The sequence below is a fragment of the Microcaecilia unicolor genome, chromosome 4 (genome assembly GCF_901765095.1).
Source record: "Microcaecilia unicolor chromosome 4, aMicUni1.1, whole genome shotgun sequence".
Taxonomy (NCBI): Eukaryota; Metazoa; Chordata; class Amphibia; order Gymnophiona; family Siphonopidae; genus Microcaecilia; species Microcaecilia unicolor.
The window spans coordinates 322,930,633-322,952,659 of record NC_044034.1 but is presented as its reverse complement, the minus strand read 5'-3'; the positions used below and the strand labels follow the sequence as shown (position 1 = coordinate 322,952,659).

Below are 22,027 nucleotides of genomic sequence, written 5' to 3'. Positions count from 1 at the left end.
GAGATTTTATGTATATGTGTTAGTACAAATGTTTAGCAATGTTTGTTCATATGAATTGTGTGTTAAACCACTTATGTTAATAATTCATATATTTTTTTTATTTTAAGTGTCCTTATATATTCTTGGGTGTTTATCCAATTATATATGTATTTAATTATCTAATGTCTCTCTTCCCCCCCCCCCCCCCCCCCCCCCCACCCCCAGAGTGAACTCAATTTAACACTACCCTCTGTCACCTTCCACTCCAGCCAGTTTCTAATGCAGTCAGTTACTTTAGAGCTAAAATCTAACCACATCTAGTTCTCTACCTTGATGCAGCTGTCTGGTCACCCAGTCACAGAAATTAGTCCAGAAACCTTATCCTGTGTATTTCATATATAACACACATACACCAGCTGTTGTGTATTTCATATATAACACACACAAAATTTATACCGTTGACCTAAACTGTCTCCTAGTACTTGCACCAGTCAGACAATTATGTGAAGCATTAGGCTCTCCAGCCGCTGTTTTTCTATCCTTAATAATATCTGCAATAATCAATACCCAGAACAGTTCTCAGCTCCAAGCTGTTCACAACATCGCCGTGAACTACTGCTTTGAAACTAAGCACACTACAGCCTGTATGTGGAGAGCGCTGTGCTTGCTATCACTGGCACCAGGGCACTTGGCCTAACTGTGCTGTTATGAAGGCCCTTAGTTCCTTAACTTTAGTACATGCCTGGGTCTTCCCTCGATGGAAGAGCTTCACCTGTGCAGGATATTGCGGTGCAAACTGGATCCCCCGGTTGAACAATTAGGAACAATATGACATTGGTTCTTTGCTGTGGGCTTCCCTTCTCACACCTGTAGTCCACAGGCCCATAAGATCAGTTTTATCTTCAAAGTTCAAAATAAGGGCTGCATCCAGGTAGGACCTGACCTATGCACACTCTTCTCCCATAGCTGGCACTGCTGCTGCATGAGACCCAGGCACTCAGATCTTCTGTTCACAAACTTACAGGAGCTCTTTATCTGCTAGTGATTCATTGTTTCTCCTAACTCAATTTTCCCGATCCTCAATGTGATCAAGCGGCAATGTGTTGTTCTTTCAGTCGCTATCTCCTGTACTGTGGATCCAGTTCTCATTGTTGCTAATTCCATTGCCAGGCCCTCCTTTGTGTTCCTCATTTTTTGAATATAGACTGCAGCTGTAACATCTTATCTTCCAGTACTGCTGTCCTAGTTGGGTGAGTTGCCATGCCACCTCTTCCAGCATTAGCTGCACCAGCTGGTCTCCATAAGCTGCCATCTTTGTATTTGTCTCTGCTGGCAGAGAACAGAGATTCTCCAGGTTTTGCTGGTCATACCCACCACTTTACTGTCTGATCATTGCCCCGATGGTCAGCTACCCCTCACAGTGCACCATATCTTCCTGGAGAAGGGGTAAATATCGCAAAAAGGCACTATAGCTAGGAGAGCTCGGGGAGTTTGTATACATGTTTGTATCTGGTCGCTGCCAGGTCATCACATGACATCTCTTTACCCTTTTATCTGTATAGGAGCTTATTCCATTCATCCACCACTTGGTGAAGAAGTATGTCTTCTTTACCAGATACCTATAGATCCTCATGTCATAACCTTTTATTCCTTGTCATCAAGCAGATGAAGCCATTAAGTATGGGTTATGTCCATCAACCAGCAGGGGAGAGAGAGAGCACTCAAACTTTCACAGTGCCCTCTTGGCCAGCTAGCTCCACTGCCTCTTCAGTATTCTCTATCTCCCTTAGCAGGGTGGCTGCAGCTTGTTCGAGCTCCAGAAAAATCTTCCGGGAGGTGGTTCCTGGCTTGCCAGTTGTTAACCGGGGTGTTGGAGGCTATAGCAGCTTCACTTTAAAGGCACATAGGTTAGCCCTTTCCCTGCCTTACCCATACCTCCGTGGATGTGGACATATTGCATTGCTTTCCCTGTCCTTACCCACCAACAGTGGATGCAGGCATATAGGTTCGCCCTTTCCCTGCCTTTCCCACTCATCTGAGCCTCCGGAGTCTTCAATACCTCTGCTTTCCTCACAGCATTAAAAAAAAAAAAAGTCGCGTCGCGTTTTTAAACGCAGAGACGCTGGAACAGGTTTTTGACCTGATTTTCAGCAGGATCGTAGTTGTACGCTAGATCCTTTGAGGTAAGAGTGTTTTCCAACTCCTCCGGGTGGGCCCGTGATCGGGGCGATTTTGGCGCGAAACCGCCATTTTGGATTTTGCTGCCGTTTTTCGGCGATGGCTGCGGACAATGTAAAGCGCTGTTCCACGTGTGGCAAGTGCAAATCAGCAGCAGGGCTCTGTAAATCGTGCTGTACAGGCGTAGGAGCCGGCCCGAGCATGGCGAGCGATGTTTCTTCCCGCTCTGAGCTGGCAGCGGGCGCCATTTTTGCTTACGCCGCATGGCACGGTCTCCGTGGACACGGAGAGACCTGAGCCGGGTGGGGCACCTCGAGATGAGGTTATTTCAGGAGTGGCTAGCACCGGACAGGATTTGGTTGCCCAGGGTGAGATTTTCTCCCCGGATTTTGTGCTTTTGCTGCATAAAGCATACATGATGAAAAGAGCCCTCCCTCAAGGGTCGCCTGAGGCCCCTTTGATGGCCCCCCCGATGGATTCTGGCCTGGGACTGCCCAGTGAGGTTTTCCCGGATGATTGGCCCAAGGATAAGCGCAGAAGGGTTAATTCCCCTTCAGATTGTGGTGCACCTTTTTCCCCCCCGTGGTCGGGGTGTGAGGATTCGGAGAACTCTGACAGACGTTCTTGGTCTGAGGAACCGGAGTCAGGTGCGGATTTACTACAGGATCTGGATGATCCCTCCGCGGTGAGGATTTTCCACCGTGATGAGCTGCCAGCGCTTATTTCAGATACCCTGCAGGCCCTCTCGATTGAAGATCCTGACAGTGGCATGGCCTCCTCGGGTAATCCCAGGATGGCTAGTACCAAGAAAGCTGCTCGGGCCTTCCCTTTGCATGACTCCATCCTAGAGCTTGTGTCGGCTCAGTGGGCTGACCCCGAGGGACCTTTGAGAGTTTCCAGGGCTATGAGGCAGTTATACCCTCTGCGTGAGGGGCATATGGCTCATTTTCAAATGCCTACAGTGGATGCCCTAGTCACTGCGGTGACAAAGAGAACTACCCTCCCTGTTGAAGGAGGTGTTGCCCTGAAGGATGTTCAAGACCGTAGGCTGGAAACAGCATTGAAACGGTCCTTTGAAATTGCAGGTCTCACTGTTCGGGCGTCTGCATGCAGCTGTTATGCTGCTAGAGCCTGCCTAGCTTGGCTGCAACAGGCAGTGGCACAGCCCGGAGATGGAGCGGAGCCCTTCTTGGATGTGGCTCCGCGGATGGAGGTGGCCTTGTCCTTTCTGGCTGATGCCCTTTATGACCTTGTCAGAGCTTCGGCTAAACAAATGGCAGTAGCAGTGGCGGCTCGCCGTCGTCTGTGGCTACGACACTGGGCAGCGGACATGGCCTCTAAGCAAAGGTTGGTGAAGTTGCCTTTTCAAGGACTTCTCCTATTTGGTGAGGAGTTGGAGAAAATTGTGAAAGGCTTGGGTGATCCAAAACCCCAGCGCTTGCCCGAAGATAGGCAGAGGCCTTCCTCTAAGGGCCAGGCGGTCCACTCCTCGTACAGACCTCGCTTCCGTGAAGCTAGAAGGTACCGCCTGGGGCGTTCGGCTGGGTTCACTTTCACGTGCCCGTGGTCAGCAGAGGAACTTCTTTCGCTCGGACAAGCGTTCCGCAGCTGGTGGCTCAAGGCCAGGAGTTCAGGGGCGACCCTCTCAATGATGGTGCGCCGGCCCTCTCCTCGATGCCTGTCATCGGAGGACGACTTTCCCTCTTTGCCGAGGAGTGGGCCATGATTTCCTCAGATCAGTGGGTTCTGGACCTGATCGGAGATGGATACAGAATAGAATTCAACGCCCCAGTAAGAGACGTGTTTGTGGAGTCCCGCTGCGGTTCTGCCGTCAAACGGGCGGCGGTGGAGGAGACTTTACAAGGTCTGATTCAGTTAGGGGCGGTGCCCCGGTGCCTCCCGCCAAGCAAGGCTGCGGCCGATACTCCATCTACTTTGTGGTGCCGCGAAAAGGTGGGTCCTTTCGCCCTATTCTAGACTTAAAAGAAGTGAACAAGTCCCTGAGAGTGCGGCATTTCCACATGGAATCCCTGCGCTCCGTCATTGCGGCGGTTCAGCCAGGAGAGTTTCTCACGTCTCTAGACCTGAAAGAAGCTTACTTGCACATACCGATTTGGCCCCCGCACCAGAAGTTTCTGAGGTTTGCGGTGTTGGGAAAACATTTCCAGTTCAGGGCCTTGCCTTTTGGCCTCGCCACAGCTCCCCGAACCTTTTCGAAGGTAATGGTGGTAGTAGCTGCTTTTCTCAGGCGAGAAGGTATCAGGGTTCACCCGTACCTAGACGACTGGCTCATCAGAGCAGACTCTGCAACAGAGAGCTTACAAGCTACAGCCAGAGTGGTCTCAGTACTGCAATCTCTAGGCTGGGTCGTCAATATGGCCAAAAGTCACCTGACCCCTTCACAATCTCTAGAATTTTTGGGGGCCAGGTTCGACACAGTCTCGGGTTATGTGTTCCTACCCGAGCTAAGGCGGTGCAAGCTTCAGAATCAGGTCCGTCTGCTCCTGAGGATGCCCTGCCCGCGAGCTTGGGACATTGTCCAGCTGCTGAGATCGATGACAGCCACGATGGAAGTGGTACCCTGGGCGAGAGCGCACCTGAGACCGCTACAGTATTCCCTACTCCAGAGGTGGTCTCCAATTTCTCAGGATTACCAATGCAGACTCACTTGGCTCCCTGCGGCCCGACTCAGCATGGAGTGGTGGCTCTCGGACAGCATGCTGCGGCGAGGAATGCCGCTGACGCTCCCCATTTGGTGCCTGGTGGTAACGGATGCCAGCCTGAAGGGCTGGGGCACACATTGCAAGGGGGGAAGCATGCCCAGGGTCTATGGACACCCGAGGAGTCTGAGTGGTCCATCAACCGCCTAGAGTTGAAAGCGGTGTTTCAGGCGCTTCTGGCTTTTCAAGTGACCCTGGAAGGATTGGCTGTCAGAGTGATGTCAGACAACACGACAACGGTGGCCTATATAAATCGACAAGGCGGAACAAGGTGCAGAGCTCTAGCTGCACAGGCCGAACTGATTTGCCACTGGGCCGAGCTGCATCTTCAGTGTCTGTCGGCAGTTCATATTGCAGGTCAGAGCAATGTGCAGGCCGATTATCTGAGCAGGCATCAGATCAATCCAGCAGAATGGAATCTGGCAGACGAAGTATTCCTGCAGATCTGTGCCAAATGGGGCAAGCCCGTGATGGATCTCATGGCGACAAGTTCCAATGCCAAAGTCCCGTGCTTCTTCAGCAGACGGAGAGATCCTCGGTCGGCGGGGTTGGATGCCTTGGCTCAACCCTGGCCTCCGGGTCTTCTTTATGTGTTTCCCCCATGGCCCTTGATACGGCGCCTGCTCTTGCGGATTCGGCTGCACCCAGGAGAAGTGGTCCTCATCGCCCCGGATTGGCCAAGGAGTCCTTGGTATGCAGACCTCCGACAGATGCTCCTGGAGGCTCCTCTGCCGTTACCTCTAGTACCGAACCTGTTGACTCAGGGTCCGGTAGCCATGGAGGACGCCTGCCGCTTTGGTCTTACGGCATGGCTATTGAGAGGGCGCAATTGAGGGATAAAGGTTATTCCAATAAAGTGATTATCACTCTCCTGCAAGCCCGCAAGCGGTCCACTTGCATAGCTTATGCTAGGATTTGGTGCCTGTTTGAGTCTTGGTGTGCTTCCAGAGCCATTGCACCAATGCGGGCTCCTGTCTCGCCGATTCTGGACTTTTTGCAGGAAGGTGTACAAAAAGGCTTGGCCTATAATTCCCTGCGGGTGCAAGTGGCAGCGTTGGCCTCCCTTCGTGGTAAGGTGGGAGGCGTGTCTTTGGCTGCTCACCCAGATGTGGCATGGTTTCTTAGAGGGGTGCTTCGGCTCCGACCTCCCGTGCGAGCACCCTGTCCAGCTTGGAACCTGGGGCTAGTTTTGAAAGCCCTGCAGGCATCTCCTTTTGAGCCGCTTCGGCGAGTATCGGAGAAGGATTTGACACTGAAGGCCGTTTTTCTGGTGGCCATTACCTCGGTGAGACGGGTGTCAGAGCTCCAGGCGCTGTCCTGTAGAGACCCATTTCTGCAATTTTCAGAGTCAGGAGTCACGGTTCGGACCGTGCCTTCCTTTATGCCTAAGGTGGTTTCAGCGTTTCACCTAAACCAGCCTATTTTCTTGCCCTCTTTTTCAGAGGAAGAGTTTCCAGAATCTTTTGGGCAGCTGCACCTTTTGGATGTGCGCAGGACTCTGCTGCAGTATCTGCGAGTTACTAACACTTTCAGGACTTCTGATCATCTGTTTGTTTTACTATCAGGTTCTCGCAGAGGGTCTCCAGCGTCTAAGGCCACTATTGCCCGCTGGCTCAAAGAGACTATCTTTTCAGCTTATCTGCTTGCCGGCCGGGTGCCGCCTGTAGCCTTTAAGGTGCATTCTACTAGAGCGATTTCTTCCTCTTGGGCTGAAACTGGAGCACTCTCTCTTCAAGAGATATGCAGTGCAGCAACATGGGCTTCTAAGCTCTCCTTTGGCAGACATTACAGGCTGGATGTGGCTGCCAGGAGGGATGCGAGTTTTGGAGCACAAGTGCTAGCGCGTGGTGTGGCTTGTTCCCACCCTATCTAGGGATTGCTTTGTTACATCCCATACGTAATGGCTTCATCTGCTTGATGACAAGGAAGGGAAAATTAGGTTCTTACCATGATAATTTTCTTTCCTTTAGTCATAGCAGATGAAGCCATGAGCCCTCCCTGTTGGATTGTCAGTATGCTGTAAATTGGGTTTTTTCAGGTTCTGTTCTAATTTCCTGAAGTTCCTTCTTTGGGAGAAAGTTGGAAAACAATCTTCAGGATTCATGTTCAGTTTAACTTTAGGAGGATGAGTTCATTCCCTCCAGTGTGTTGGGAGGATGTGTGATTCCCTCCAGGAGGTGCGTGTGTTCCCCTCCACTTCTACAATAAGGAGGATGAGTTTATTCCCTCCAGGAGGATGTGCATTCCCTCCTTTATGAGTTCATGCCCTTGTGATGGGCCATCGTTCGCTGTGAGGAAAGCTCTTGTGATTCCCATTGCGGTTTGCCATACTGCTTTGGAAGCTTCAAATACTGAAGAGGCAGTGGAGCTAGCTGGCCAAGAGGGCACTGTGAAAGTTTGAGTGCTCTCTATCTCCCCTGCTGGTTGATGGACATAACCCATACGTAATGACTTCATCTGCTATGACTAAAGGAAAGAAAATTATCATGGTAAGAACCTAATTTTCCCTTCTAGAACTTTCTTTTGTTGCAAAATGCTTCCTTATTTTGCATTACTTTTATTCCAGGTAATTGAGTGTCTGTTATCTCTCCTCTTTTTATTGTAGGGCAAGTATCTTCTATGTCCTTCATAGAGTTCAAATGGAATAGATTTGTTTGTCAAATAGTAGCTAACATTTGTCTACTTCATTAGGAAATCAAGTTTTTTGAGTCATGTTCACTTTTTTTCCTTTTGCAGATTAAAATGCCATTTTTACTCTACTTTTACCTGAGGTTCCTAACTGTGTACAAAATATACATGGTATAGTCTAAATGTAAAACTTGTTTAAATTCCTGGAAATAGGGGTATAATCTCTCATGTTATCCTTCTTTTGCATGGTAAATTTGTGTGTGAATTAGTACAGTGATTTTTTAATGTACAGTATTAATGCTTTCAGGAGGGCACAGGGGACAATTTGGAAGTTATGGACACTCAGACAGGTTCTGTGGATGAAGAGAATGGGCGGCAGCTTGGAGAGATTGAGCTGCAATGTGGCATTTGCATGAAGTGGTTCACAGCAGACACCTTTGGAATTGACACTACGTATGTAATACTTCTATTAGTGACTTACATTGAAAAGAAAAGCATTTACAATGGCTGTTTGCAGCAGGAGGGGTGCATAGTCCCAGCTGAGGATTGAAAAATCTTCCTTAATGTTCAGCACTTGATAAATACATTTCTGTGATCTCATCAAAGAAAACTTGGGTTTTCATTCTCTTCCCAAATAGTTACTTATATTTAAACAGAAATGTTTTATTTCTTCTTTCTTCCAATTTACTTTCTTACTGTTTCCTAGATCATGCCTTCCTTTCATGACAAACTACAGTTTTCATTGCAATGTGTGCCATCACAGTGGAAACACGTACTTTCTTAGAAAACAAGCAAGTAAGTATGTGAAAGAGCCCCAAGGATGAATTATTTTCTTGAGCAGGCTTTATCTTGTAGGAAAACTGGATTTACTGGTTCATTGCTCTGTTAAGCACAGTCTTGCCACGTGGAGCACATTTTAGAAACTGCCTGCTATCACCCTTTGGGTTTTGAATGCTTGCTGTTTTGAACTGATCCGTGAAGCTGGGTCTCCTGCAAAGGCAAGTTTATTTAAACTTGCTAGACTGCTCTAGCTGCCAAAGCAGTACAGAGCAGTGTGCAAACTAAAAATATGAAAGGGAAAGAAACTCTATCAGTAACAGTAAAGTTAGCAATTGCACAAAGAGGATAGAATCAGAAAAGGAGCGTGTCTAGCTGATGTGTCCAATCAATACGATTCTCCAAAGGCCTGCCTAAAGAGCTAGGCCTTCAGATTGACCTTAAAATTTTTAAAGGAGGATTTAGAGCGAAGTGGGAGATTATTCCAAACGTGAGGTGAGAGGAAGAAACATGCGCAGTGGGCAACCTTAGGACTGGGAAGGACAAGGCAATGGTCATTAAGCGAAAGGAGAGTACACAGGTGGATAAGGAATGGTGAGGGAGGCAAGATAATCTGGACAGCCGAAGGTGAGTGTTGCTACCTTTAAAGATTTCACGTTGCTTTTTTAAGAGGGGTAGTATGATCAGAGCAACGAGCGTGGCAGAGTAACCTAATTGCTGTGTTTTGGAGAGTTTGTAGCTTTTTCAATGATTTGGGGTGATTTGTGTTCCAAGTAGGGTGAGTGGAAGCGATGGGGGGGGGGGGGTTATTAATGTGAGTATCTCACAGAGACCTCATGTTTAGAGAGATTTTAAAGGCTTGTACACCTGTGTGCATATTCACTGTAGTATAGTTAATCATACACTTTTTTAAAATTGGTTTGCATTGACTGACTTACTTCCTTTGTTACAGATTTACTCTGTTAATGTGGCTGAACCAAAAATTTTAATCTCTTAATATTTTTTTTTCCTTTTCAGATCTGAAGGAAATGTGCCTGACTGCTCTGGCTAACTTAACTTGGCAATCAAGAACACAGGATGAGCACCCAAAAACCATGTTCTCAAAAGACAAGGTAACACTACAGAGTTGAGCAGGAGTGAAGGCAAGTGTGGTTCATAAGATTGTGTTTACTTATTTATGAAGAACTAGCCACTTAATAGAGTAGAACACAGCCAGTCTGACCATTATTCCAGTCCACACTATAAGGCTACTGCTAGTCATGGACCTAGGATGTTGCTCCATATCAAAGTCAGGTTTTTACATCAGGATCTACCAAACTTAACCTGATATGCTTAAACTTGTGAAATTGTGGAGGTATGAACAGTCACAGATTAGTGCACTTTTGCTTCCCTTTTCATACACAGGATATCATACCCTTCATTGACAAATACTGGGAGTGTATGACAACAAGACAAAGACCTGGAAAAATGACTTGGCCAAATAACATTGTGAAAACAATGGTAAGTTATACAAACAAAAGCCTGGAAGAGACTCTCTCACATCATGCTTTTCGTATTACTGCAGTGTAGAATTTGGCCTCAACCACTTGGTGTGAAACTGTTTTTCCGTTACATAGCTTCCCACTATTCCAGAATCTGTGGGATAGTTGTGTCCATCAACCAGCAGGTAGAGATAGAGAAATGAAAACCTGAGCTGAGACTCATCTCTCTTGGCATTCAGGCCAACTCCTCAGTATCTTCTATCTCCACGGATGAGCACACTTTTGGCCTCTGGTTCCGAGTGGTTTGCTCCTGGTCTAGTTGGTCAGCTGGACCCTAGTATAGCTTTGCAGGTGGCTTGAGTCTGCAGAGTCATATCTGGAGGTCTTCAAATCCCTGTCTCTGGTGTCCCATGAATTTACTTCTTTCGTCCCTTCACCTCTCCCCTGTTTTGCTGTGGAGATCTCCTCTTCCTGCACAAACACCTTTTTAATTTAAAAAGGAAAGAGGTTTGCTGGAGAACGTGGGACCAGAGTATCTCAAAATATTCTCATCTGTGGTAAGACTTGGAGAATGTGAGCTTGGGGGTGCAGCCGGCAGTGGTAAATCTAACTAAAGTTTGCCTCTTAACCACTTGGAGGGCTGCAAGTTCTACTTGGTGCAGAGGAAGGATCCTGACTCACCGCTTGGACACATTTGTGCTGTGCTTGTGACAGGCAGTATGAATGGCGACTCCCATTGAGACAGTTAAGCTGTGTTCCCACTATGTCACCTGCCGGCAAGCATCGGGGCTTTATAGTGAATACAAGCCGGGAATCCCATGAAATGCGGAGGAAACGGCAGCAGCACATCTTCTGATTCGGTGCAGCTTCCAAATATGCTGGGGTCTTTGGGCTGGTGCAAAGACGTAGGAGAAAGCCGGAACGGGCACCATTTTGTTGGGGCTGACTGGCAGCTAGGAGCAGCCTCTGATCACACACAGAGCACAGCCATCATTTTATAGCTTCAGGGCCCAACAGAGCATTCAGCTGCATCAGGATCTTTGTTTTCTCTAGAGTTTCTATTGCTCTTACACCAGGCCTATTTACTGAAACAGAGAGTTGCTGCGAGGTGCTTCAGTTCTTGCCCCACTGCCCTTCGGCACCTCCAGGAGTGGGCAGATCTCTGTCTTCCTCCTTATCTGGTGTGGCTTCAGTCTATTCAGAAGAGCCATTGTTGAAGGAGCTGTTAGATCTCAGTACTTTTATTTCTGAGGCACTGGCAGTTATTTCCATTGAGGAGCCTTTTGCTTTGGCATCAGGAGCTCCATCTTGGTCAGTCATAGGGAACTTAGAGGTCCTTCTAAGGATTTCCCGTTGCATCCAGACATTCAGGACCTGATTATAGGAGAATGGGCCTCACCAGACATGTGGTGCTGAAAGTAGGAAGCTACGTATATACTCTGTCAATAATTAACATTGCTTTTCATGTTTCTGTTTTATATATTGTATTTCCATTCATGTTCTTGCTCTCATGTTTTTTTGTTTTTAGTTATTGTGACTCCCTGAAGCAGGCGGCATTCCCACCGAAACACTGCCCCATATCAGGTCAGTACATAGTTGTGGTGCATAATAAAGACTTTTGTTTTTTTTTTTATCCTATCTCTAAGGTCATCTTTGGTCCACCCCTACTTTTTTGCTTTTGTTTGCATGTAGGGAGTGTGTTCCTTTTGATGTTTTTTGAAAAGTGGGATGAGCAATGGCTTGCTTCTACCCATTAGTTCCAGAAGAGAAAGATAAATTGCAGCTTCCCAGGGTGGCTTCCTGGCTATGGTGGTGACTAAGAAGACCATCTTGTCAGTAGAAGGGGACATTGCCCTAAAAGACCTATAGGATAGGAAACTAGATGTGGCCTCTCTTGAGCCTTCAAGCAACAGTATGCAGCTCATTCGTGGCAAGAGCATTCCTAAATTGGCATCAGCAGTTGGCAACACAAGACTGGTGCCATAATGCCCTGTTGGAAGCAAGTTGGGGTACTATTTATGAATTCACAGCCTGCATTATGTATTTGGCTGTCATGGCACATCGGCAGCTCCTGGTTGTGATATTGCAGCGTCAGTCACATCTAGTTAAACTAAGCCACAGCAGTTGCCGGAGGATATGCTAGAAGTCTGTGGTCATCCATCTTCATGGGGCTTTCAATTTCGAGGTGACAGATGGTACCGTTCTGGTCATCAGAAGTCCCACTTTCAGACACGCTAATCTTCCTTTCGTGTGGACAGCTAGAGCACCAAGTGCCTCTAGAGCTTCACAATGATGCAAGGCTGGTCCACTCTTCTCTTCCTCTGGTGGGAGGCTGGTCCACTCTTCTCTTCCTCTGGTGGGAGGACGTCTTCAGGAGTCTCGGGAGGAGTGAGCCAAATCACATTAAACCAGTGGGTTCTGGATATTCTTACAGAAGGTTACTAGTTGGAGTTGTACCGCCTGGTCACTTCTCTCTTCTTGCAGTCTCCTTGTCAAAAGGGAATAGAGGTGGTCAAAGTTCAAGCCACCGTAGATTCCTTGCTGGTGCTCCAAGCCATTGTTAGGGCAGATACTGTCTACTTCATTGTACCAAAGAAGAAAGGCACCTTTTGTCCAGTCTTAGATCTTGAAGGTCTAAACTGCTAACTTCGAGTGTCCCGCTTTCGCATGGAGACATTTAAGAGCAGTCTTAGCCTCAGTTCAAGTAGGAGAATTTCTCACCGCCCTCAATTTCAAGGAGGCATACTTGCATATACCCATATGGCCACTGCATCAGAGATTTCTACGTTTTGCGGTACTGGCCATCACTTCCAGTTCAGGGCTTTGCCCTTCAGTCTCGCTACAACTCCAAGAATGTTTACCAAGGTTATGGTGCCAGGGAACCTGAGTTCACCCGTATCTTGATGACTTGCTCATTCATGTGTTGTCCTGTTTGGACAGTGTGGTGGTAACAGACAAAGTTGTCTGTTTTCTGCAGTCGTTGGATAATCAATTTTGAGACGAGCAGACTAATTCCATTGCAGAAGTATCTGTGCATTCTGTTTGACACAGCACGGAGAGTATCTTTCTCACAGTGCAGTATGTTGAAGCTGGTTCAACAGATTGTCTTCTCAGTCAAGGCAATCTCAGGGTCTGGGACTACTTCCAGGTTCTGAGATCGATGACGCCGGCGATGGAAGTGGTGCCATATGTGGCCATTACAGGAGTCTTTTCTCAGCCAGTGGTCTCCAGTGTCACAGAAGTACAACCTTCATCTTCCTTGGACACTAGTTGCCAGACGGAGTATATAGTGGTGATTGTCACCCAGGATTTGACCATTGGAGCCCCCTTTCCGATAACACAATGGGAGGTGTTGACAACGGATGCCCTCAAGTTGAGTTGGGAGCTCATTACAAGTTCCATTTTGCACAGGGCAGATGGACGATTAAATCACTTGGAGCTCAGGGTAGTGCTCCCTTTTGGGGGGGGGGGGGGGGGGGGCTGGTCCTGGTCCGAGTTTTCTCCAACAATGTGACTGCGGTGGCTTATATAAGTTCACAAGGCGGGACCTGCGGTTGTCTGATGGCGGTGGAAGCAGCCTCCTGATGTGGTGGGCAGAGTAATATCTTCTCTTGTCAACAGCTCACATCAAGAGGTCTTTGTGGAGACGGACTTTTCCCAGCAGGCACTCCTTGGATCCAGGAGAATGGGAATTCTCCAGACAGGGGTTTCAGCTGATAGTGGACCAATGAGGTTCTCTGTTTATTTAACTTGATGACGATGAAAAGGAATGCCAAAGTGCCCAAGTTCTTCAGCCATTAGAAAGAACTGATAGTGGTGGAGGTGACCTCCCTCATGAGTTGAGCAGAGAAGAATTTTCTCTGCTTGTCAGCAGCTCACATCACAGGGTCCTTAAATATGGAGGCGGACTTTCTCAGCAGGCACTCCTTGGACTCGAGAGAATGGGAACTATCCAGCCAGGAGTTTCAGCTGATAGTTGACCCACAGGGTTCTCTGCTTCTGGACTTGGAGATGAAAAGGAATGCCAAAGTGCCCAAGTTCTTTGGCCGTTGGAAAGAACTGTGCTCAATAGGGATCAATGCCGTACTGCAGCCCTGGCTGGAGACCATCTACTGTTTGCCTTCCCTCCTTGGCCCTGGTAGGCCACATGTTGAAAAGGATCTCGTATTGCGTCGGGGTTGAATAATTCTCGTAGCCCCTGATTGGCCAAGGAGGCTGTGGTATGTTGTGGACCTGATTTGACTTCTAGACGGGGATCCTGTCCTCCTTTCACAGGTACATGGCGTACTGAAACAAGATCAGATGCTCATGGGGGATCCGTGCCCCTTGATCTTACAGCTTGGCCATTGAAAGGGCTCAGTTGAGATGAAAAGGTTATTCTGATTCAGTCATTGCTACCTTACTTCAGACTCTGAAATGCTCTACATCCATGGTGTTCGAGGGCTGGTGTTCTGAATGCGGACTATCTCCCTTCTCTGCTCAGATCACACACATCGTAGCGTTTCTCCAGACAGGTCTTCAGAAAGTTCGGGTTGCGGGTTTAGCTTGTTTCAGTGGCCGACTACAGAAGATCTCTCTTGCGGCTCATCCAGATATCATTCAGTTCTTGCGGGGAGCGGGCTGTTTGCAGCCTCCCTTTCATATGCCATGTTCAGAGTGGAACCTTAACTTAGTTCTTCATGCTCTTCAGAAACCTCTTTTTGAGCCACTCTGGAAGGCCTCCTTGAAAGATCTTATTCTAAAGACAGCGTCCATGGTGGCTGTTGCTTTAGCATGTAGGGTTTCAGAGCTTCAGACTCTCTTGTCGGGATCCCTTTTCTTTTGCTTTCAGAGGCAGAGGTCTCCTTGCTTATGGTTCCTTCCTTTCTTCCGAAGTGGTATCAGCATTTCATATCAACCGATCTGTGGAGCTTCCCGTCCTTTCTCAGAGAGGATGAAGAGGCTCAATATACTTCCTTGAAGCTTCTCTATGTGTGTACAGTCCTCATTAGATATCTGGAAGTCATGAATGAGTTTTGCAAATCAGGCAATGCTTTTTGATAAACAGAGGCTTGACCTCATGGCTTCTAAGCCCTCAATTGCTAGATGGCTGAAGGAGACTATCACTTCAGCTTATTTGCTCCTCAGGCCCTGTGGGCTCATTCTGCGAGGTGTAGAGTGACATCCTGGACGGAGACTACCGTTTCCAGCAGATATTTGCAAGACGGCGGACATGGTCAACACTGCATACCTTTGCCAAGCACTACAGGGTGGATGATGCGGTGCGCTTGGAAGCCAGTTTTCGGGTTTTTGTCCTCGGGGCGGTGGCACCAGGATCCCACCCACTCTAGGGATTGCTTTTGAATATCCCACAGGTCCTTCCCACTATTCCAGAGGCCTGCCTGAGATTTCCGAGATGTTTAGTCAGTGAGAAGTAGTGGGTCAAATAACTGTCACCTTACATGGTGCTTCCTGCATATCTCTTGTTGTCCAGAGATGAGAGAGGTCCACACATGTTTGCTCATCTGGTTAGTGTTAGGTTAGCAAGTTGTTTTAAGGTTGTTGCTGCTTGTCTATGTAAATACTGAGGAGCTGGACTGATTGCCAAGAGAGAGAGGTCTCAGCTCAGTTTTCAGTTCTCTATCTCTACCTGCTGATTAATGGATACAACTATTCCACAGGTTCTGGAATAGTGGGAAAGACTAATGGAAAGAAAATTATCAGGTATGACCTAATTTCTCCTTTTACAAGAACCCTCATTAACTAGACTGCTTAACATCAGATAAACTGTTTCAGGAGGCTTTGCTATGTTTCAGTGCAAAGAGCGGGATGTATTCCTAGTGAAAGAACACCCAGATCCTGGGAGTAAAGATCCAGAGGAAGATTATCCAAAATTTGGCATACTAGATCAGGTAATGAAGAAATGTAAACACAGAAAAATTTTCATAGCTTGTTGGCGTTGATATTGTTTCCTTCAACATGTGCTGCTAAATAGAAGGCTCAAATATTTTTTTGTGCTCTTTTTAAAAGCCATATAGTCAGTTGATTGGAAGAATGTCACCTTTATATGGGGAAACAGGTTCATATGTGGAGCTGTGAAAGGGAAGAGGGGAAATTTTAAGTGTCTGAAACCTTTGTAGTACATGACACTGATGGTGTCTGTCATTTGCAGGAAGGCAGTCTGTTTTAACAATTGAAAAGTGCTACTACAAGTCCTATAGAAATAATGGAAACTTCCGTGAGGCCTGTTCTGGTAAATGTGGCTTGGAAATTCTGCAACTTGCAGAACTGCAATTGTAATCTGAGCTTGTTTTGTTTTTGAGGACCTTGGCAATATTGGGCCAGCTTATGATAACCAGAGGCAAAGCAGTACTGTATCTACTAGTGGAAGCTTAAATGGTAAGATTAATACCTCTTATTTTATTTGTTGATGTTTAGTGTACTAGGAATACAAATAGTAGGATCCATTAACATGTGGTTATTTGGCAAATAGATTGTGTACAGGTTTTTAAAGCTAATCTCTGATCTTTCTTGTACAAATTTTTCATGATTTATTTAGCACCTGCTATGTTGGATGGTCATATACACCCAGGTATAATCTAACAGGGAAGAGTAGAGATAAAGTTCTCAAGGTCATATAGTACTTGGAAGGCTAAGGTAATGGGGATTCAAAGCAAGATGGTGGTCTGACTTTGTTTTCTCCCCCACACAAGCATACACTGACGTGTGTGCACATACCAGCAGATTAGGTTACTATCTATTATTCCTCCTTCTCCCTTAGAGATTCTATGCTTTCTTGAATTTAAATAGTCTTTGTCGCCACCACCTCCACCGGCCACGCATCTGCCATTTCCGTAAAGAAGTGTTTCCTTAGATTACTCCTGAGTTTAACCCCTTTCACCTTCATCTTAATGTCACCTTATTCCAGAGCATCCTTTCAATTGAGAGACTCACCTCCTGTGCATTTATGCCACGGAGGTATTTAAATGTTTCTCATCGCCTTCCTTTTTTCCAAAGTACCCATATTGAGATCGTTAATCTGTCTCCTACACTTATTGACAAAGACCACAGACTATTTTAGTAGCTGCCCTCTGGAATGACTGTTCATATCTTTTTGAAGATATGTCTTCAAAAAGATATGTCTTCCAGAATTGTACAGAGTACTCTAAATGGGTCTCACTGACTTGAACAGAGGCACTATCGCCTACTTTTTTTTTTTTTTTTTTTTAAAGCCATGTGCTTTTCTTAGCACATTGTGCCATGGAAAACTTTGTGGCTTTCTCTCCTATTTTAAAGGCTTTTGGGTAGCATTTTCCAAAGCTGTTTATCCAGGTAAACATAGCTTGGCTGAAAATAGCCATTTTAAGTTGTACTGCAGGCTCCTATAGCAAGTGTATTTGTAGCCAAGTTGAAAAGTATAGTCATAGAAATAAAACCGTATAGAACCATTCTTTAATACTAAAACTGATGCTCACACCAGAGGGAAAAACAATCAAAAGCAACTTTTGTGGAGGCCACATTGTTTGCTATGTAGGTAGGAGCTTTCATCATGTATGCATGTTAAAAGCACCCGTGTAGATGGCAAACTGCAGTCTTCTCAAAATGGCTGCTTTTGAACTTTAGTTTTGTTCTGCTGTTAGTGGTGGGACAGGGGAGTTCGCTGGTGTGGGCATCAATCATTTTCTTAGACCAGTGATTTTTCCACACATGTCCTTGGAGAACTCCATCCAACCAGCCAGATTTTCAGGATATCCACAGTGAATTTTCATGGGAGATTTGCATACTAAGGAAGCAGTGTACGCAAATCACTCATGAAAATTCATTGTGGATATCCTGAAACTTGACTGACTGGGGTTCCTCCAGGACAAGTTTGGGAACTCCTGACTTAGATTAAAGAATGCTTCCTCACTGCCTTTGAAATAGTGAAGCATGATGTGATTTGACATGAAGCTATGGATATTTCTGTATTCAGTTAGAAGGTATCTTCACTCTTACTGCACATTGTTTCTTTGGAGGTCTGAATTTTGCATAGTCTTTACTGCCCCCACCCCCCGTTATCATACCTTCCATGCTTAGTAGTTTCCTTTCATCTGTGGCTAACATGGGGAAGTTCTGGGAGATGCATTACTAGTGGGATAGTTACATAAGCATTATCATTGTGGTCTTGCTTTAGGATATTTTTATAATCTTACCAGATTAGAGCTGAAGGCTTTTTGTCCAGCACAAATGAGTTAATATATACCTGAGGCAATGGGGCATTTTGTTGACCGCCACCAACGTTACACCTGGAAGTTCAAAACTGGACCATGTCCAGGCTCCAGCACTGAATTTCAAAGTATAGGGAGCTAACTAAATCATAGCTAGCTAAGTGTGATATTTGACACTTAACAGCTATGAAGAACCACACAAAGATAGGACTGTAATTTATGTGGTCCTATTTTTGTGGTTATCTTAATAGGTTAATTGCTGATTCCACCCCCTAGAACGCCCACAAAATATCCAGTTTTGGCTTGGATGCAAACTAGGCATTTTCAGCAGCACTAACTGGTTAAGTGCTACTGGAGATGCCTGGTTAGCCCTAGATAGGCAGTTTAAACAGCCAGGAGCCTCTTCTGGCCATTTGTCATTTTGAATATTGGGCCCTATGTTCCCTGAGTTTTAGCACTAGGCTGCTAATCCCACCTCTGTATGGCTACCTTTTATCCAGGATATTCTCTGCATAGATGTATGTAAAGATCCACTTTTACATTTTGGAGTTTGTTTAAACATGGCCGAGGCCCCAGTCTACCACATTGCCATGGCAAAGGCTGCCAAATTTGGGCTTTGCTTTGAAATTGCCATAGGAGACCAGGGGTCAAAATTGATGCTTCAGTAAAAGTTATTGGCCTTGTTAACGATGATGAAGGCAATTCAGCTCTCTGTCCTTCCCCCAACCTCTGAGCCTCTCATTTTTCCTCTTGTATTACCTAAGGGCTTAGAAGAGGATAGTAGTGCAGTACCTCTAGGCTTCACTTGCCTCCTAGGCTGCTTGAGAGTAGGTGTGCAGCAGAAGAGGATGTGACCCAGTGCACTGCACTGTTGCTGTCTTCCAAGCTGCAAACCACCTGAGAGTCATTGAAGGTGTCAAGTTTGGAGGAGGGGGAAGAGTGATACCCTCACTCAGTATGGCCGTGATGGCTGGTGTTGAAGAGAAAATGAGGCAATGTAGCGGGTACCAGTAATGCAGGGAGAATGACTAAGACAAATTAAATTAATTGGACATAAAAAAAATATTCAGAAACTACTCTATAAAAAAATTGAGATCTGTTCTTATCTACACAAGTTATCCTTATAATTGTGGTAGGGGTAAAATTTCAATGCAATCTTAAAATCTGCTGAAGACTAAAGAACTGTAATGCCATGAAAATAACTTGGATTCTGATGCATTGGTCCAGGAAAATGTCAGCTCTCCATTGAAATGGTGCTGGATTCATTTGTGCTCAGGAGGGAAAGGAAAGTGCCTAAATGCTAGTTCCTTATCCCATACAGAATAACGTTGAGATGGAAAATGCACCAATAGTGTCACCAAAATAATCTCATCATTTTTAATAGGTGCACAAAATTATTTTGAAAAAAAAACTATCCATTAGAAAAATATTTTTGAAGTTTAATCAGAATTATAGTTTAAACATCAAAACTGCAGTAAATCTTAACCCCTGTTTACTAAGCCTTTTTTAACTAATTCCGACACAGCACATTCACTTTGAATGGGCTGTGTCGGCATTGCCGCACAGCAGCTGCCAGCATGGATTAGTAAACTGGAGGGTTAGTTTGTGATCTGGATCCTTGCTTAATTTTCCTGAGGACCTGGCAGTTTATGATTAAGGAGAATTAAGAAGGCACCCAGATTGCAAGCTAAGAGTTTTATTTCTATTCAAGCTTTACTGCAGTTTGAATGTTTAAACTATAACTCTGTGATTGTTTTTAAAGTTGTTTAATCATTTTTCTTATGGATACTTTTTTTTTTCCAAAAAAATTTAGATTATTTTGGTGACACTGTTGGTACAATTTTCATCTCCACATGAGCACAAATATTTTCAAATTAGATTCTATTGGCTTAAAATTCTCTTTTTTTTTAAATATTAAACAGTTTAAAAATTTCCTCCAGATAAATACTGTTGATACCCCTTGCACTGTTTAGTTCCTTATCCATGCCAGACCAGTCCAGACAGGTGGATTTTGTTCCCCTGCCAGCAAATTGATGCTGAAAACCAGCTCAGAGCTGACCGCCCCTCTTATAGGCAGCTACTGCTGCCTTCTGTATTCAGTACTTTTCATTTTTGAGAAAATGGTGCAGATGTGTGGTCTCATGCAGCAGGATTGCAATGTCCCAGTTTGTGGATTGATTCCCCTAACTTAATTGCTGGTATGTATGTTCCTGGTTGTTGAGCAGGTTCCCAGGGTTCAGCCTTCAGCTGCCATTTGTAGAGCAGGAAAGCAGGAGGATATGTTTCATCTATTGCCTGCATGAGGGGTACAGTTTGGAGTGAGAGAGCCCAAAAAGATTTTGATTATAAAGCTTGGGAAGGATAAAGTGGCACACTAAGGTGTTCTTCAATATTGATTTTATCACTGAAATTCAGCTTTTGTTGGCAATTGAAGATAAGTGTACCTCTGATTCAGGCAGTAGCTGAAACATGGCCATGTCAGGTCTTTTTAGATCTTCAATAAATTCCTTTACATGCCATACTGTGTCAGACTGCTTTTGCTTGTTCTACTGTAAACCCTTATAGAGCAGATACTGGTAGGCAGGCTTCTAGGGTTCAGCTCTAGCTGTCGCTAGTAGGCATGTCCCCAAGTCTATAGCCTTCTGTTAGGCATGCTCCCAGGTTTGGCCTTCTGTTCAAATAAAATAACTTTTGTTGTCTTTAGTGGACTATTTATCCTGGCTTCTTAGTTTCTAACATTAGTGGTCTGATGTACCTTCTGCCCTTCAGAATACTAAAGTCCACTCTGAGCTTTCTGGCCCCATCTGCTGGCAGGGGGACATAACCCACTCGTCTGGACTTGTCTGACACCATTCAATGAAAAGATTTAACAGGAAAGTTTGAATTTCACCATATTTTCACTGCCATGTAAAGAAATAAAATGCACATAGAAAAGGAGATCCACCCTGTGTCATCTTGCTTTGACTGAGTGTATCGATACTGAACCCTCACCTCTTTGAAATGTGCCGAACTGCTTATTCTGTGTATTCTGGTGTGCTGTTTAGCTATTCAGTATGATGGTTTTGTTCCTTGTACTTTTTTGCAATGTGACCAATGCATAGTGCCACTTCTGTTCTTTCAGGTGGGGCCTCTTTTGCAGGTGAATATTTACCTTTCAGCTTCTGAACCCTAAGTATTATGTGATCGGTTTGGAAATCTAAATTATGTGTTCAGAGTCATTGCAAGTGTGCAATGTTATGTCATGATGTAAATTATAACTTTTCAGAAGTGTCTAAATTTTTTTGTGTTCTGCATGACTTTTTTTTTTTTTTTAATCTTGATTTATACGGCAATCTTAAATTTTCTTCCACAACTGTTGATCTCTCAAAATTCTTAGTACATTAAATTGACTTCCAGATACTTTTATAAGGTGTTTTGAAAATGAAATGGCATGTGTAAGCTCTGAGTGGTCTTGCAACATGTATTTTGTGTGATTTTTAGCTTTTTATCAAATTGAATATTTTTGCAATTCTTAATCTGATCATAGGGGAGGAAAATCCTCCAATAACCATGTGTTAGAGCAGCCAGTTGCTGTGATTAGAAGCAGCAGCAACTGGATCTTAGAATTATTTGGTTTGTAACTAAGGTGGGTATAGTCATCTACCTTCTGTGATGAGTGGAGGGGCATTTTCAAAAGAACATCCAAGTCAGAGTTGGGATGTCCTGCTCATAACGTCCAAAAAAACCCCCACCCATATCATAGCTGTTTTCAAACAGGAAAAAATTGGGGTTTCCTATTCGGAAAGACTTGAACGCCCAAAATGAATAGCCATTGTCCAAAATAAAATGTCCAAATTATGAACACCAAAAAAAAAAACAGACACAAGATGTCTGGTAGCATTTGTACAAAAATGGACACACAGACAATCCTGCAGAGCAGAGGGCAGCCTTGTGGTCCATTCAGTGGACTTTAATCCAGGGTATCAGGTTCATACTCCTCTGCAGCTCTGTTACTGTAAATGGTTAGCCCTCAAGAGACAGGGAAATACCTACTGTACCCACCTCAATAGCCCTCAGGCATACAGGTGTCTTTAATATT

At 45.3% G+C, this 22,027-nt stretch overlaps 1 protein-coding gene across 3 annotated transcripts in view; it reads left to right on the top strand.

Annotated features, from left to right (window-relative positions):
- Window positions 1–22,027, top strand: part of ASH2L (ASH2 like, histone lysine methyltransferase complex subunit) — a 51,726-nt gene that overhangs the window by 9,254 nt on the left and 20,445 nt on the right. Inside the window, exons 3-9 of one of the 3 annotated variants that reach the window (XM_030201947.1) lie at window positions 7,813–7,958; window positions 8,212–8,300; window positions 9,300–9,394; window positions 9,687–9,782; window positions 15,559–15,654; window positions 16,066–16,141; window positions 21,071–21,088. In XM_030201947.1, the coding sequence (XP_030057807.1) occupies window positions 7,813–7,958; window positions 8,212–8,300; window positions 9,300–9,394; window positions 9,687–9,782; window positions 15,559–15,654; window positions 16,066–16,141; window positions 21,071–21,088 (616 nt within the window). Of the gene's footprint in view, window positions 1–7,812; window positions 7,959–8,211; window positions 8,301–8,578; window positions 8,910–9,299; window positions 9,395–9,686; window positions 9,783–15,558; window positions 15,655–16,065; window positions 16,142–21,070; window positions 21,089–22,027 lie in introns of those variants that run through there. The other 2 variants (XM_030201948.1, XM_030201949.1) reach the window with 2 other exon arrangements.